Source organism: Callospermophilus lateralis, chromosome 1, assembly GCF_048772815.1.
Source record: "Callospermophilus lateralis isolate mCalLat2 chromosome 1, mCalLat2.hap1, whole genome shotgun sequence".
In the NCBI taxonomy this organism is placed as follows: Eukaryota; Metazoa; Chordata; class Mammalia; order Rodentia; family Sciuridae; genus Callospermophilus; species Callospermophilus lateralis.
This window is the reverse complement of record NC_135305.1, coordinates 24,811,262-24,827,486: the sequence shown is the minus strand read 5'-3', so window position 1 is coordinate 24,827,486 and position 16,225 is coordinate 24,811,262. Positions and strand designations below refer to the sequence as shown.

At 51.3% G+C, this 16,225-nt stretch overlaps 1 protein-coding gene across 4 annotated transcripts; it reads left to right on the top strand.

Annotated features, from left to right (window-relative positions):
• The first annotated feature begins 5,213 nt into the window (after positions 1-5,213).
• Irf5 (interferon regulatory factor 5) lies at positions 5,214-16,019 on the top strand. 4 transcript variants are annotated; one of them, XM_076833439.2, is made up of 9 exons: positions 5,214-5,293; positions 9,385-9,590; positions 12,714-12,903; positions 13,278-13,336; positions 13,754-13,787; positions 13,960-14,226; positions 14,453-14,845; positions 14,934-15,052; positions 15,265-16,019. In XM_076833439.2, the coding sequence occupies exons 2-9, from the start codon at positions 9,396-9,398 to the stop codon at positions 15,508-15,510; spliced, it is 1,503 nt and encodes a 500-aa protein (XP_076689554.1). In that variant the 5' UTR covers positions 5,214-5,293; positions 9,385-9,395; the 3' UTR covers positions 15,511-16,019. The 4 variants fall into 4 exon arrangements, with proteins under 4 accessions (XP_076689554.1, XP_076689538.1, XP_076689547.1 ...); XM_076833423.2 differs by lacking the exon at positions 5,214-5,293 and adding an exon at positions 5,360-5,799; XM_076833432.2 differs by lacking the exons at positions 5,214-5,293; positions 13,960-14,226 and adding an exon at positions 5,360-5,799.
• Positions 16,020-16,225: the final 206 nt, after the last annotated feature.

The following is a 16,225-nucleotide window of genomic DNA, read 5'->3' as shown; positions in this document are numbered from 1 at the left end:
CTCCTCTTCTTCTACCACATATGTGAAATGTTCAACTCAAACCCCCCTCAGGAGTCCAGAGAGGGGCAGCCAGGACATCGCCCCTCCCATGGTGAAGTCTTGAGAGGCCACATGGGGAAGGAAGGTCATGCCCCTCAACCCCCTCCCATCACCTCATGCCTAAGCAACTACTGGCCAGGGGACATCTCCTCAGGAACCTCGGAGTCATCCCTTGAGCGTCCCCTCCAGGCATGACTCGGGCTGAGGAGAGCCCCACCACGCCCTTGGGCCATGCTGCTAGCATCTCTCCTCCTTTCCCCGCCAAGGAGTCCTCCTGCCCTTGGAGAGTCCGTGGCCTTGGTTCTAAGCTGCAGCTCTTGGAGTGGATCAGGCTCATAAGTACTCAGGAATGTGGGGCCCAAGTCCCTGCACCCCTCATTGCAGATGGGTGGTCCTTGTGCACCTGGATGGGACCCTCTCCCTGGTGGGGACCCCTGCAGATTCTGATCTTCAACAAGGTTCCTCTTGGAACAAGAGGACACTGTAGCTCCTCAGCTAGTTCCCATGGGGCCAGTCAGCCTGTGTCCCCTCAAAGCAGAGGCAACCCATTCTCACTGCAGGTCCCTAGAGGCTGAGGTTTCCAAACAGACTTCCTCTTCTTCTATTTCCTCCTTGCCCAGTCCTCTAGACAGGCAGGCAGGAGGGAAGCCCGGAGCCCCTCCTTGACAGAGCTCAGGAGTGGGAGGGAAGTGGTTTGAGGCAATGATGAGCTAAGCAGATCGTAAAGGGTTTGAATCAGATCAAGGGCAGTGGGTGGGGGACATGAGGCCATCTGTGGGTGGTGTCTGGGTGGGTGTCTGGTGAGGGCAAGGGGTGGAGAAGGACACTAATGCCTACTCAGGTTGCCAAACCAGGGGAGGGTGCCTAGGGAAGAAAGGTCTCTGTCACATTTGTTTAAAGGAGCTAAGTGAGAGATTGAGGCAATACTGAAACCCCAAGATCTGAGAGTTAAAATGAGAAAGGGAGGCAGGCACAGGAGGTCAGAAGAGACTGGGGTCAGGGAGTTCCTGAGGACCTGGGGACCAGTTTAAGCTGTGAATCCAAGGTCCAGAGGAGGGGGTGAAGCCAGAACAGAGCCCACAGAGAAGGAGCTGGAGCCAGGTCTCAGGGTATCAGGGAGAGATTTGACAAGGGCTTGGGGAAAAGGAACTAGCATTGGCTCTTAATGGGGTACCAAAACAAAAAGCCAGACCCTGGGCTGGAGGAGGTGACTTGGTGGCATGCTAGACCTCAGGCCATGGGACAAGAGACAGCGGTAGGTTGGGGAGGTGAAGTCCTGAGGTCCAGAGCTGTCCAAGTGACAATGCTGACCAAGCAGGGGATTTCCAGGTCATACCCCAGAAAGCTCTGAGGAGATATCATTTAGTAAGAAAGAGAGAGGAAGGCCCAGCTGTGGCATCCCTGGCTTTGAATAAGCTAGAGCTACCAGAAACCACAGGATGCACTTGCCGAGAGCCAGGTGCATTAGCACAGCCCAGTCCCAGCTGTGTGGGAGACTAAGGCACGAGTATGGCAAATTTGAGGCCAGCCTGGCCAACTTAGGGAGACCATATCTCAAAATAATAAATAAAGAGGCCTGTGGATGTAGCTCATGGTAGAGCACCCCTGGGTTCAGTCCTGTATAACACACGCATGCGCACACACACACATGCACACGCACACACACTCACACTCACACAAAAGCACTGGAGTATTGTTAAAACTTCCATCAGATTATGTCCTGCCTCTGCCCTCAACTCTTCCACAACTCCTGTATGGAGCAAAGCCACAGCCTGTGGGCCATCTCAAATATATTATTTAAGGATTTATTGTCTCTCACCCTAAAGAATGGAAGCTCTGGAAGGGCAGGGGAGTTTGGACAAGAAAATAGTTTTGTCTACAGCTACCCAAATATATTATTTAAGGATTTATTGTCTCTCACCCTAAAGAATGGAAGCTCTGGAAGGGCAGGGGAGTTTGGACAAGAAAATAGTTTTGTCTACAGCTACCCAAATATATTATTTAAGGATTTATTGTCTCTCACCCTAAAGAATGGAAGCTCTGGAAGGGCAGGGGAGTTTGGACAAGAAAATAGTTTTGTCTACAGCTTTATCCTGGCAGGTACAGGTACTTTGCTGAATTTAGAACCCGCAGCCCCTCTATGACATAGATACTACGGTTTCTACTTGACAGGGGGTGAACAGGGAGCTTCCGGGAGAGGAGGAAGCTTGCTCCAGGTCTTGCAGTTCCTGAGTGGTGGAGCCAGGATTTGAGAGCCCTGTGGGACTCTGCCTGATATCCAGTCAACAAGTTTCAGAAATTCAGGATGTCTTAGAAGTAGGCCAGTCTGGGGAACCCTGAGAGCCCAAGCCTGAGGAAGTGGTTTCCTGGAAGGAAAGCACTGGGAAGCAATGGCAGCTGCCATCTGCCCAGGCCTGGTGAAGGGCACTGGCCCAGAGGTGGTGGGAGTCCTTTCCAGCTGCCTGTGGGCTTCTGTCTTCCTTCCCTGCCATTCACTGGTTTCTTTCAGTTCCCTCTGGTGACGTGGCTTCCCCTGGACCTTCCTGCCTCTGCTCAAAAACACTGGCTTATACTCAAGCAGGGGAGGGACCCCCTTACCACATGCTCAGCCTGTGACAAGCTTCCCCAGCCAGAGGAAGTGGACACAGGGATCGTTCGGCTGTCTAGACTTAGACACCTGGACACATAACTGCTCAGGCTCCCGGGGCTGTGGAGCCATTGTCCCCATTGCCATTGGCCCTGTCCCACCAGGGGGAACTGAGATTGGTGACATGTGGGCTGGGTGCAGCCACACTTCCCCTTTGCTCATGCTTCCACCCACAAGAGTACCAGGAGACTGGGGACCCTAGTTCTTGGAAGAGCCAGAGTGCTGTTGTGTACCCAAACTCTGCCCTCACTCCTTCCCTTTGCACACTTCTGGCCCAGAGTGGTTCTCGACTCAGGGTCTCCCTGTTGAGGGAAGATACTAACCCTCATGCAGTGCTGTGAGCCCGGTGATGCCATCTCCCTTTTAGAGACAGGGAATGAGATATACAAGGCCTGCCTCAGGCCGTGTAGTTTAAACATAGCAGAGTTCAAAGCAAGGTGATGTATGGTGTCTCTTTTTCCCACACACAACCCCTGCTGGTTCTTGATGAAGCTCAGAGATGCTAGAGTGGAAGTCTCACTTGAGCAAAGTGGACAATGGGAGGGGGAACCAGGTGCGGACTCTTAGGTCTTATGGTCCTTCAGGCTGTATGTGGGGGTGAGGGAGGTAGTATTTGACAAGAGAAGAAGGTTCTTCTTGATTATGATTCCAAATAGCTTTTCTGGATCAATGTATTTTTTTTTTACCAAGCATAACTCACTTTCAATGAAGAGTATTATTGTTCTGTGGAAGCCCATTTTCAATTAAATTGCAGTTTTGTTTTATAAAGAAAAAAATAAAAACAATGGACCCATTCACATTTTCCCCATCCACACTTTTTTTAAAGGGGGATAGAATCCAGAAGCACTTAAACACTGAGGAGATTGCTTCTGGATTCCATCCCCCTTAAAAAAATACATATATTTCTATTTTATGCTGTCAGGGGTATAAAAGGAGAGAGGGAGAGGGAGAGAGCTTCAGAAGAGAAGTAAAAAGATATGGAGTCACTTTACTTCTTTGTACTTGTTAAAGACCAACCAGGTGTTCCTCAAGAGACAACAGAGAAGGGAGTTCTCCGACCTTACTAGACATTTGTTGTAAATACTAGGCTCTAAATTTTAAAGGGTAAATAGTATTACCTAGAACTTACATAATTTGTTTGTTATCTAAAATTAAACAATTTACTTGGAAAACTTGTATTCATTAAAAATAGTTTTAAGCTGGGGGGCGTGCTGCCTGTAACCCCAGCTACTTAGGAGACTGTAGGAGGATCTCTTGAGCTCAGTTGGACCCACCTCGGCAACATAGCAAGACTTTGTTTTAAGAAAAAAAAATTAAAATTACTACAGGGCTGGAAATGTATTCATTAAGTAGTAGAGCACTTTCCCAGCATGCACATCCCGATTACCATATAAATAAATAAAAGTAAAAATAAACTGGGCTGGAGTTGTGGCTCAGTGGTAGAGCACTGGGATCAATCCTAGCACCACATAAAAACAAATAAGGGTATTGAGTCCATATAGAACTAAAATTTTTTTAAAAAAAATAAAAACTACTATAGTAAACAAACAATGAAAAGACAGGCGCGGCCCCTGTTTAGGTTGGACATTAAAAGCACCAGTGTAGGGCTGGGACATAGCTCAGTTGGTAGAGTGCTTGCCTCGCATGCACAAACACTAGGTTCAATCCTCAGCACCACAAAAAAAAAAAAAAAAAAAAAAAAAAAAAATCACCAGTGGAAGAGAGGAGGACGACCTTCACAGTCCTGGAAAACCCATCTAGGAGGGGAAGTCAAGGCAGAATTCCTAAGGAAGGAGATGCTGACAGGAAATTTGAAGAACCACAGTTATCAAGTAAAGAATGTTCCAGAAGGAACAGAATATGTGAAAGTTGAGGCTGGCAGCGAGGCCCATCTATGCAATCAAAACAGTGTTAGTAATGGCAAACCAATGGTGAAGGTAGCGCTGAAAGAAAAGGCGGGTCTGGCGCCAGTGCCACCTCCACTAAGAGAGGAGCTGGGGTGAGGCAGGTGTGGGGTTGAGGATGAGAAATGGAGAGTGGCCCAGAGATCCTCCCCTGCAAGCTGGGGCGTCGCAGTCCAGGGCTGGGGCCACTCTCCCACGGGGCGCCAGCGGGTGCTGGGGAGGTCCGGGGCTATCTGCGGCCTCAGGCTCCCTGGTACGTGGCTCCAATGACAACCTGCGTGCATCAGATCTTGGGCTCCTGGAGGGCGCGGGCTGGGGAAGTCCTGGGTCCCCGAGCATTGCAGCAGGTGGAGGGCAGCTGTCGGTTGACTGTTTTGCGGTTCCAGATTTCTGAAGGAGCCCAGTGACTGGTCCAGGGAACCTTGCTGCCTGGAATCTCCCCGGAGGCCCTGGGCCTGACCGGGTGCTCAACGCAGGTCCGCGGTCGCCGGGTCAGTGCTGGGGCTCGGGGTGGTTCCGCGGGGCGGGGCGCTGCCTGCGCACTGAGGCTCCGCAGCGGCGGCCCAGGGGCGTGGGCGGCGCGATGCGGAAGTGCCAGGCTGGTTCATCAACCCGCGGGAGGCGCCGCTCCAGAAGGGCGCAGCTCGGCCCCGCAGCCCGGCCGGTGCTCGCGGGCACAGCCGAGCGGGCGCACCGCAGGCAGGTAGGTCTCCGCCGCAGCGCACTCTTTCGACGCCGCCGCCCAGCGCACCCTGAGCACAGTGAGAGCGGTACCCTGTTGCTGCCAACCCACTTCCCCGGCTTCAACTACTGCTCGCACCTCAGGGACACCTGCCGGGAGGGCGGGTGGAGTCCGTGTCCAGCTCCTCCTGGCGCCCAAGCTCTAGTGGGCACCTACCGCAGGGCGTGCCCAGCGGCCTGAATGCCTCCAAGGTGCCTCCCACGCGTCGATGAGATTGGGGTGCTGGGCACTGGCTGCCATCGTCGCGGGGAGAGCCCCAAGGCTTGAACCGAGAAGTGGGCACCACTGTCGAGGGCGCCTGCTCTGCTGCGTCTCTCCCTTTGCTTCGCCATTGCCAAGGACTGGGAGCAGCACTCTGGCGCCTGAGTGTAGCTGGGGACACCGTGGAGGGAGGCCCCGACTCCAACCCCACGCCACGAACCCTATCAGAGCGCTCCCTCTACCTCGGCCATTCTTCACCCTTTCGGGTAAGAAGTTGAGATTTCAAGCAGTCACTCTGCCAGGATCTTAAAACCAGTTAAAAGCGTTTGGGGGAAGATGGTGTCAGATGGAGTTGTCGTGTATCCTTTGACTCACGGCCCAGAAAAGTAGGCACTGACTCTCCTAGCAGCGGAGAAGAGTCGGGGTGCAGTAATTTTGGGGTAGCTCTTATTGACTTGAGAAGGAAACAAGTCTAAAAGTGGAGGGAAAGTGAGACTAGTGTGGCCGAGATGCGGGGGAGGAGATGGTGAGGACCTGTGCACCGCACTCCGTCGCCGCTGTAGTCTCTGGTCTCCGGGAGGGGCCGGAGCGGGTACCCAGGAGCGGGGGTGGGACTAGGGGACTTTCCTGGCCTTGCCCTGGCATAACAGGGCGGGGAAAGAGCGGGGGCACACCAACCTGAAGAGGTACAGCGGGTACTTCGGTGTACAGCGGGTACTTCGGTGTACAGCAGCGCCGCGGGCTGCCCCGGGGGCGCGGGTGGTTAACCCCGCGCCCAGTCTGCGGGGGAAATCGCGAGGGCCAGCCTTGGCCTGGACCCCAGAGCGGTAATAAGTGAGCAAGACCAGAAAGGATGTAATCTGGGCTGGTGAGGGACGCTGGAGGTCTTTAGGTGAGAGCCCCGGGACCAGAGACAGAGTCCCCGCCCCCGCCCTTTAGCTCTCAGGCCTGGGGCGCTGGTATCGAGAGGCTCCCGCCTAGTGACAAGGGAATCGTTGGGAAATCACCCCTTCTAACCCAAAGGACTTACTTTGGGGTTTCCCCTTGCACCCTGGCCTTCCCCTAACCCTTCCTGCAGCACCTGCTGCCCTGGAGTCTCAATGTGTTTGGACTTTGAGGGGGGCCGGGTCCAGGGTATATCGGATCACCTGGAGGGGGCGGGTTTTAGGGGTTCTGCTAAGCGAACCCCTTGCCTTCTCCCTGAGTTGAGTGTGGAGTTTGCAGGGAGGCATGTGAATCAGAATCTCAGGAGGAAGCAGGGGGACCAGCTGTTCTGCCAACTATTACTTCCACTACTGCTGACTTTTTCCCTACAGCTCCCTGGTGCCTGGGTGTTTCCCCCTGCTCAAGTGTCCTCTCCTGGGTCTTTAATAGGGCCCTAGGATGAGCTGGGGGTCTCTCCACCCCAGCAGAGGCTTCAGGACTGCCAGCTTCTGGGGGCTCCCTTAGAACTTCAGCAGCCCACACCCTTTTCAACATTTCCATGGAAAGTATTGGAGGAGCTCTTGGTTTACTCTGCTTTCCAAGGCTCAATCCTAGGGCTGCATAAATTTCACCTCAAGCCTCCAGACCCTTCACCAGGCAGATGTATTCAGACACTGGAAGTCAGAACTCACAGTTTGGGGGAAAATCTGAATCAGATCTAAGCCCACTGTGGGGCAGGAGAAAGCTTCTTGGGAGATGGATGATGAGCCTGATCCTGCTCAAGGGAAAGGACCTCACAGAACTGGTCATGGTCAGAAGTTCTTGAGTCTGAAGACCCTTCTACAGCCTGGAGGACAGACCTTCTTAGCTGTGGTGGGGCTTGTTGTGGAAGCCCTTTCTCCATACCTTGTCCCTAGACCACTTCACGGGACTGCAGCTTTCTGACACTGAAGCCAAAGTTATATTTTCAAAAACTTGCTCTGAATTGGAGAAGTGTTGGGTTGAGCCAGATGGCAGGACTCACCCCTGCTCCTCCTTAGCCCCAGCAGCAGGAAGCAAAGGGGGTTTTCTGGTCTCCCAGCAAAACTGTTCCTCCAGCTTCAGACCTGGCCATGCATGTGGGGGTCAACAGAGTAACTTGCCCACCCACTTGGCATCATAGAAGAATTGCCTACTGCTGGTCACAGTCATCCTTCCATTGTAGGACTAGGGACTACAAATAAAAAACATGGGTGAGTGAGACTCCCCAATGTTGAGGACCACACCAAAAATGCTGTGATTGTCTGCTGGCTTGGGAGGAAGGGAATAGGCTAGGGATGGGTGGTTGGAAGTTTGGTCTTGGGGACTCACTTGTGAGTTTTCTCTGCATCCCTCCCTCCCTCAGTCCAGAGTGAGTCAGGTGTCTGAGATGTCCCATCAGACCACTTTCATTTCCCTTGGGGCTGGGTGGAGGCTAATATAGAAAGAGGAACTGAGCCACAGTCTTCTGAGGCCTGGGGGCAGGGCTGGGAGCCTTGCTATCCTCCCTGTCCCGGTCTGTCCTTACTCTCTGTCCTTACTCTGCTTGGGTCCCTTGTAGCTGAGCTGGGCACTGCTTTGAAACCTGTAGAAAGACGCTCTGGCAGTCTCGAGGTGGAATGTAGCAGCTGCAACCCAAAACAGTACTACGAGAGGAACTTCAGGGGAAACTGAGGCTCTGTACCGCAAGGCCCAAGCAGGCCTGGAATGACAAAGGGTCCAGCTCAGCCCTTTGTTTCTTACTTGCTGAGCAACATTCCCCTGTGAGTCCAGTTGGTATGATGGCTCTCTCCTTTTGGTCACTGACTCTGGGGTTACAGACTTAGGGGCAAGCAAAGGAGAAAAACTGACCAGGAGCAGGAAGGGGCTCCAGATTGTGAAGAATTTGTTTCTGGGTTGGGAGAGGGTACAAACAGGGGGAAGGGAGGACACTTCATGTGTCCTGTTGACCTGACTCCAGTGAGGCAGAGACTGGGGCCTAGGTACCCACGAGGAATTATGAGATCTTGGCTCTGTACTTCCTGCATCTGTGTGCAGTACAAGCCCGAACACCCAAGGGGCTTCCTAAACGCTGAACAAACGTGTGTCCAGTGGAAGATGGGGCAGGAAGAAGCAGCTAAGAAACGGATGGCTTTAGAGGGGTCAGATGTAAGCTTAATGGCCACCAGCCTTGCTGGAAGTAGATAGGTTGATGGGATTTCTCTGAAGAGATCAGGGTGAAGGGATCCTTCATCCCTGAGGATAACTGAGAACAGATGCTCTGAGAAGTAGGTGTGGAAACCTTCATTTCATTCATATATTATATATATATATATTTTTTTTTTGTCTAAGGCCAGATTTCCTAGAAACCTGAGATGGAATTCTTATGTAGAGATTTGTTGAGGGGATTCCTAGAGGAAAGAGGGTGAGAAAAACAGGGAGCGGGGAGAAGCTGAGGAGAAGCTGAGCAAGGATGGAATGGATCAGTTATGGTGGAAATGTCAGGTCCTATGGGAGCCCTCACACCTGTTGGCCCACCTGGAAGCAAGGGAGCCAGGCTTTGTCCCAGGTGTCAGGCAGCTGTTAGCTGTGGAATGAGGAGTGCCCTCACCTGTGAAGGGAGGCAGCTGAGAGCCAAGGGGCAGCTAGGTTCTGTTAGCAGTTGGAGAAGGGAAGCCCCAGCTGGGTGCAGAGTCTGGTGAGGCTGCCCACAGCATCCCCTAGTGTGAAATCACTTCCTTCCTTTCCCTCTGGACACAAAGCACAGACTCAGTGACTCTGTGACAAGAAAGCCGAGATTTGGAAAGGAGAATTGGCCTTGAACACCTGGATGGACTGGAGAGACTGTCTGTCCCTCCATGCTCCCCCCACCTGGGGCAGGGAGCGTCCAGCTGCCGATCTGCTGAGCTCCCCCTTGCTTTCTCCTCCAGACACCTTTGCCATGAACCAGCCAGCCCCTGGGGCTCCCCCGCCACCCCGCCGGGTGCGGCTGAAGCCCTGGCTGGTGGCCCAGGTGAACAGTTGCCAGTACCCAGGGCTTCAGTGGGTCAACGGGGAAAGGAAATTCTTCTACATCCCCTGGCGCCATGCCACCAGGCATGGTCCCAGCCAGGACGGAGACAACACTATCTTCAAGGTAAGGGTTGGGCAGGGTGCTGCCTGGACCTCTAAAGCCACCCCCACCCCTAGGAAGAGGAGACACACACACACACACACACACACACACACACACACACAAATCTCCTCAAGGCTAGCCAGTCTTCAGCTGCCTTGCCAAGGTCACACCAGGCTTAGACTGGGGACATAGGAGCTGGCATAATGGTACAAGCCTCTAATCCTAACAACTTGGAAGGCTGAGGCAGGAGAATCCCAAGTTTAATCCACCCTGTCTCAAAATAAAAAATATAAAAGGTCTGGGGATGAAGCTCAATGTGAGAGTACTTCTGGGCTCAATTCTAAGTACCACAAGGAAAAAAAGGAGGCAGCAAGGGGAAACATAGCCATAGGGTTACCTTTTCTAACCTGTACCTCAGGGCAAAGTTGGGACCAAAAGTCCCTGGGAAAGCCTCTAGTGACTTCTACCTACCCCTGGTTCTAGCCTCATGCCATTAACCAGGAGCACACATTCAGTATACATAGAATAAAGGAGGTTACCAGTTCATCCATAATCTTAGTGCTAGGAAGTCCCCATTATTATTTTTATAATAGAAAATATAATAGGATAAGATCAGGGAAATGGATGGCATTAGAGCAGATTATGCTAAGTGAAGTTAGCCAATCCCCAAAAAACAAATGCCGAATATCTTCTCTGATATAAGGTGGGTGACTTAAAATGGGGTTGGGAGGGAAAGCAAGGGAGGAAGATTACCTCTAGATAGGGAATAGGGGTGGGAGGGAAAGGGAGGGAGAAGGGGAATAGAATGGATGGTGGACAGAGACCCTCATCATTATATAAAATTACATGTATAAAGATGTGAATTTGGTGTCAACATATCTTATATAATCAGAGATATGATAAATTATGGTATAATGGTATATTAAGAATTGTAATGCAAAAATAAATAAATAAAATATAATAGGTTTTTTAATAGAAAATATAACTGCTAATAATTTCCAGTTTTCTATGTGTATATGGAATGCAAAATTAGAATCAAGCCATATATTGTTTTATAACTTACAAATCTTTTTTCTTTCTTGTTATTTTATTTTTGTGGAACTAGGGATTTAACTCATACCTCAAGTGTGCTAGGCAAGTGTTCTACAACTGAGCTGTGTCTCCAGCCCCTCCTTTTATAAAAGAATTGTATTTTGAGACAGGGTCTCTTTAAGTTGCCCAGGTTGGCTTGACTTGCAATGTTCCCATCTCAGCCTCTGGAGTAGCTAGTAGGTATTATAAGCATGGGCCAGAGCACCCAGGACCTGGACCATTTTCACCCAACATCAGAACTAGTTTTCCTTTCCAAAATATGCCCACATCACTTGTAGTGACTGTTGAATATTCCACTGGAAAGATTTAGCATCCAACACCAATTTTTGTACTCTTCAGGCTGCTTTTCGTGTTTCAGTGTTGAAAACCACGTTTTCATCTAGACTTTCTTAAGTCCTAACCTTTAACTGGTTTCTTTGGGGGATAGTTACTGGAACTTTGGGGATAGTTCTGGGTCAAAGAGAATGCTTATTTTTAAAACTTGGATACATGTTTCTTAATATTTGTACCTAATCTTCCCTTTTCAGAGTTCTTTTTCAAATCCATTTCTTATTTTTCAATATATAACAGTTACATAATTCAAAATGAAAATGGTATAAAATGATTTACAGCAAAGTCTCCCTTGCACCCTTGTCCCAGCTATCCACTCCGCTCCCTAGAGGCAGTAGTTTTATCAGATTCCATGTTTTGTTTTAGTACCAGGAATTGAACCCAGGGCTGCTCAACTACTGAGCCATATCCTCAGCCCTTTTTTTTTTTTTTTTTGTATTTTATTTAGAGACAGGGTCTCCCTAAGTTTCTTAGGGCCTCACTAAGTTGCTGAGGCTGGCTTTGAACTTGCAATCCTCCTGCCTCAACCTCAGATTCTTGTTTATCTTTCCTGAAAGATTTCTGTGCAGACAAGCAAAACACCACCTATCTTTTCCCAGCTTTTCACAAAAATGCTAGCGGTATACATACTGTCTGCACTTCATATTTCTTTAAGATCAATCAGTGTATAAAAAGTCCCCTCCTTTCTCTTCCTGCAATTCAATTCTATGAGCTGATCATAATTTAACCAGCTAAACATAATTTAACCAGCCCCCACTATGGACATTGGCTATCACAGATCATTTGCTTTTCAAATAGTGCTACAGTGAATAAGCTGTATGTATAAAATTTTGTGTTAAGTCTAATTTTTTCTTTGGTACCTGGGATTGTGGGTACTTAGCCACAGAGCTGTATCCTCAGCCCTTTTTATTTTTTATTCTGGCCTCAATTCTGAGTATCACAAGAAAAAAAAAAAAGGAAGGGGGAATCTTGCTAAGTTGCTTAGGGCCTTGCTAAGTTGCTGAGGCTGGTTTTGAACTTGAGATCCTCCTGCCTCAGCCTCCTGAGATTACAGGCATGCACCATTGTGCCTGGCTAGTCTATATAATTCTATAGAAACCCACTTGCTGGGTTTGAGGGTAGAAACTTTTGTAATCCTGACATCACCAAATTGCCATCTAAAATAATAATAGCAGCTGGGGGTGTAGTTCAGTGATAGACCTTAGCAAGCATCCTCAACATCACCATCAGCAGCAGCAGTAGGAGCAGCATACCAATAGATGAAGCACACCCATCCCATTCTATACAAAGGCACAGTTTTGAGTACTTTATGGGCACTGACTCTTGGAGCCCTCACTGATACCCTGTGAATAGGTATTATGAGGAGGATGAAGCAAAGAGAGGCAGAGTGACATGGCAGGAGGCACATGCTGGTTTCGATACCAGCCTGGCTCCAGATTATGTACCCATATCCACCATGTAACTTTGTCCTATGTAGAGACTATACCTCTTTGCCCTGCTAGGAGCAGTGAATCGTGGGGTTTATTGAGCTTGTTGGAACCCCAAGAGAAGGACTATTTCACATCCACTAGTTGCAGATGAGTCCCTCAGCTCAACAAGGCTCAGCCTATGGCCACAGATCTCAGCAAGGACTCCTGTAGGACAGGAAGGTAGAGAAAAGGATAGCTGGGGCTTCAAGGAGTGAGGTTCTCCATGGTCAACTGTCCTCTCTTCCTGTCCCAGGCCTGGGCCAAGGAGACGGGGAAATATACTGAGGGGGTGGATGAGGCTGATCCAGCCAAGTGGAAGGCCAACCTGCGCTGTGCCCTTAACAAGAGCCGGGACTTCCGCCTCATCTATGATGGGCCCCGGGACATGCCGCCTCAACCCTACAAGATCTACGAGGTCTGCTCCAATGGCCCTGCTCCCACAGGTACCATGCCTGGTCCTGTATGGACCACCTGGGAGGCTTACTGTGAATGTAGGAAGGCCCAGGGCCCTTCTAGGACATGGTGCTGGGGCTTTGCAAGGTCATTACTCCAGGGCTTGGAATAGATTCAGGGCCCCAGATGGTTCTTCCTCACCACCACCATTGTTCTGGGCTCTTGGAGTCAGGGGAGAGGTCCCTACCACTTCCTGGTGGTGGTGCCTTTCATCTCATCCTGTGTTTGGTTAGCTTTGGGGAGGGCAGAAGGCCCAGCAGGACTTTTGGGAAACCTCTCAGGCTGCCCAAATGGAGCCTGGATGGCCCAACTCCTGCATTGTCACTGATTCCCCTCCTGTCCTTTTCTCTCCCTTGCTGTGCAGAGTCCCAGCCCACTGAGGATTATAGTGTATGTACAGAAGAAGAGGAGGAAGAAGAAGAGGTGCGTGGGGGCAGGGCAGTGAGGAGGGGGCTGCATCCAGCTGCCTGCACTGACCACTGACCGACAAGATGGGCTTTGCTTTCCTCCCCTATTTTAGGGTTGAGCAGTCCCTTCCTCTGGAGCCCATGACCCTCTGTGGCTCTCTTTTATTTTCTTGGGGATCTGAAGGACAGGAACAGAGTGCCTACCTTGTCCCTCCCTAGGCTGTGTTGTTACACAGCATGTCACATTGACTGATTGACCCTCATAAAGGTTGGACTTTCTGGAGGTAGGGTCTGGCCTCAGCTGAGCTGAAGAAAGGAGGAGACAGCCTTGTGCTTCTCCAGCCTTATTTTCTCAGCATCAGAACAATTTAATAACCTGCCTTCCTTTCTCTCTGCCTTCTTCTCTTCTCTTTTGCCCATGTCTTCTCTTTAGCTCCAAAGGATGTTACCAGGCCTGAGCATCACAGGTGGGGCTGGGAGGTGGTACGGTTGGGGGTCTAGCATAAGAAGTGACAAGTACCATAGGTACTTGGGAGGGGGCTGAAAGGAGGCTGAGGGTTGGCAGGAGTTGGGAGTTGTTGGGCCTGGGAGGCATTTTCTAGGTGGCTTTAATGGCTCTGTCCACCCCACTGTCTGTAGAAACAGTGCAGCCTGGTCCCCCAATGGCATCCTATTTACCCAAAGAAGATGCCAAGTGGTCACCAGCTCTCCAGCCACCTGTGGGGCTGGGTCCCCCAGCTCCAGCCCCCAACCTCCTGGCACCTCCTCATGGCGACCCTGCTGGCTTTGGGCATCTTCTCCCTGGGGTCCTGCCGAACCTGGAGCCGGGGCCCCTGGATGCCAGCCTGCCCCCTACAGGAGAGCAACTCTTGCCTGACCTGCTGATCAGCCCCCATATGCTGCCTTGTAAGGAACCCCGGGTGTGCTGGGGGTGGGGTACAGTGCTGGAGGTTGTGGTAGAGCTGGCAAGGAAGGTGGAGGATGACGGGAAAGAGAACAAAAGTATGTATGCCAGCCCCCCCGGGAAGCTGGGACGGAGAAAGTGAGAGAGCGGCTGAGGTTGGGCTTGTTCCTGGCTGCAGAACAGGTGGGGGGGCTCATGGCTGGGGTGGCCTGCCCCTCTGCCCCACAGTGACAGACCTGGAGATCAAGTTCCAATACCGGGGGCGGCCACCCTGTGCCCTTACCATCAGCAACCCACAAGGCTGCCGGCTCTTCTATAGCCAACTGGAGGCCACCCAAGAGCAGGTGGAACTCTTTGGCCCTGTGAGCCTGGAGCAAGTGCGATTCCCCAGCCCTGAGGACATCCCCAGTGACAAGCAACGCTTCTACACCAACCAGCTGCTGGATGTCCTAGACCGAGGGCTCATCCTCCAGTTGCAGGGTCAAGACCTGTATGCCATCCGTCTCTGCCAATGCAAGGTGTTCTGGAGCGGGCCCTGTGCCACAGCCCATGGCTCAAGCCCCAACCCCATCCAGCGGGAGGTCAAGACCAAGCTCTTCAGCCTGGAGCAGTTTCTCAATGGTGAGACTCCACAAGTTCCTCCTGGCTGCCTCTCCCCCAGGACATGGTTCTAACCTCTGACTAACTAGGTGTCTTGATCTTAATGCAGAGCTCATCCTGTTCCAGAAGGGCCAGACCAGTGCCCCACCACCCTTTGAGATTTTCTTCTGTTTTGGGGAAGAGTGGCCTGACCGAAAACCCCGAGAGAAGAAGCTCATTACTGTACAGGTGTGCCCCTCAGCCCCACTGCCTTGGCTTGAGTACTGGGGCATACAGGGCTGGCCCTTGACCCAGGGTGGGGGTCAGGGCTTTCTGGGAGGTAAGAACTTGGTTGTCAAGAAATGACCAAGGCTCAGGGCTGGAGGAGGCAGTCTACCACTTTCATGCCCAGTGGGATCTGGCAGCCCTGCCACCAGTTTTGTCACTTCTTTGTCCTCCAGGTCGTGCCTGTTGCAGCCAGGTTGCTGCTGGAGATGTTCTCAGGGGAGCTTTCTTGGTCAGCTGACAGCATTCGCCTACAGATCTCAAACCCAGACCTCAAAGACCACATGGTGGAGCAATTCAAGGAGCTCCATTACATCTGGCAGTCTCAGCAACAGCTGCAGCCTGTGGCCCAGGCCCCTCCGGTGGCAGGCCTTGGTGTTGAACAAAGGCCCTGGCCCATGCACCCAGTCAGCATGCAATAACAGGGCTGCAAATACTGGCTGGCCCAGGTTTCCTGGGGGACTATGTGGACTGATTAGCTGTGATAGCCCCAGAAGGCCTGGCTGGCTGCAGGGTCCTACCTCTGGGTCTCCTGAATGTGGATTTGGGCCAAGTACAAAGAAAGGCCTAAGCACCTAGTTCTCTCTGCAAAGCTCTGCTTTAAAAGGGCTCTATCTTCTTGGGCCTACCCCTGTGTTCATTCTAGCTCTGAAGAAACTCAGCCAGCAGCCAAAAGAGCAGGAAAAGAACACCTCCAACCTTAGGGGCCTAGTTATGGTTGCCCCCCAACCCTTTTTTTGGCAAAAGAGCCAAGAAGTATTGTGGGTCAAGTCCCTCAGCAAGGCCTCTGCTGGGCATGGGCCTGATTTGGGGGTTCCCCAGTTTGAGTGTTGCTTCCTCTTCTTTCTTCTTCCTGAGATGGATATGATGAGCCTTTGTGTTACTGGATACTTAAGGTTGGCAACTACTCCCCCTTTTTCAGAGTCTAAGAACCTGGGGTAGAAAATATAATTTTATGTATTTTTGGATTAAAAAATGTTAAAAACAGACTGAGCTGTTTTTTCTAGTGCCTGACTTCCATGCTGTTCTACCAGACCCTCCTTTGGATGCTAGCTGGCTGTCCCCCCCAGCACCTGCCCTCTGGCCCATGCTGGCATGGGGATGGCCTGCTTTCCAGGAGGAAGCTGGCTGAGGCAA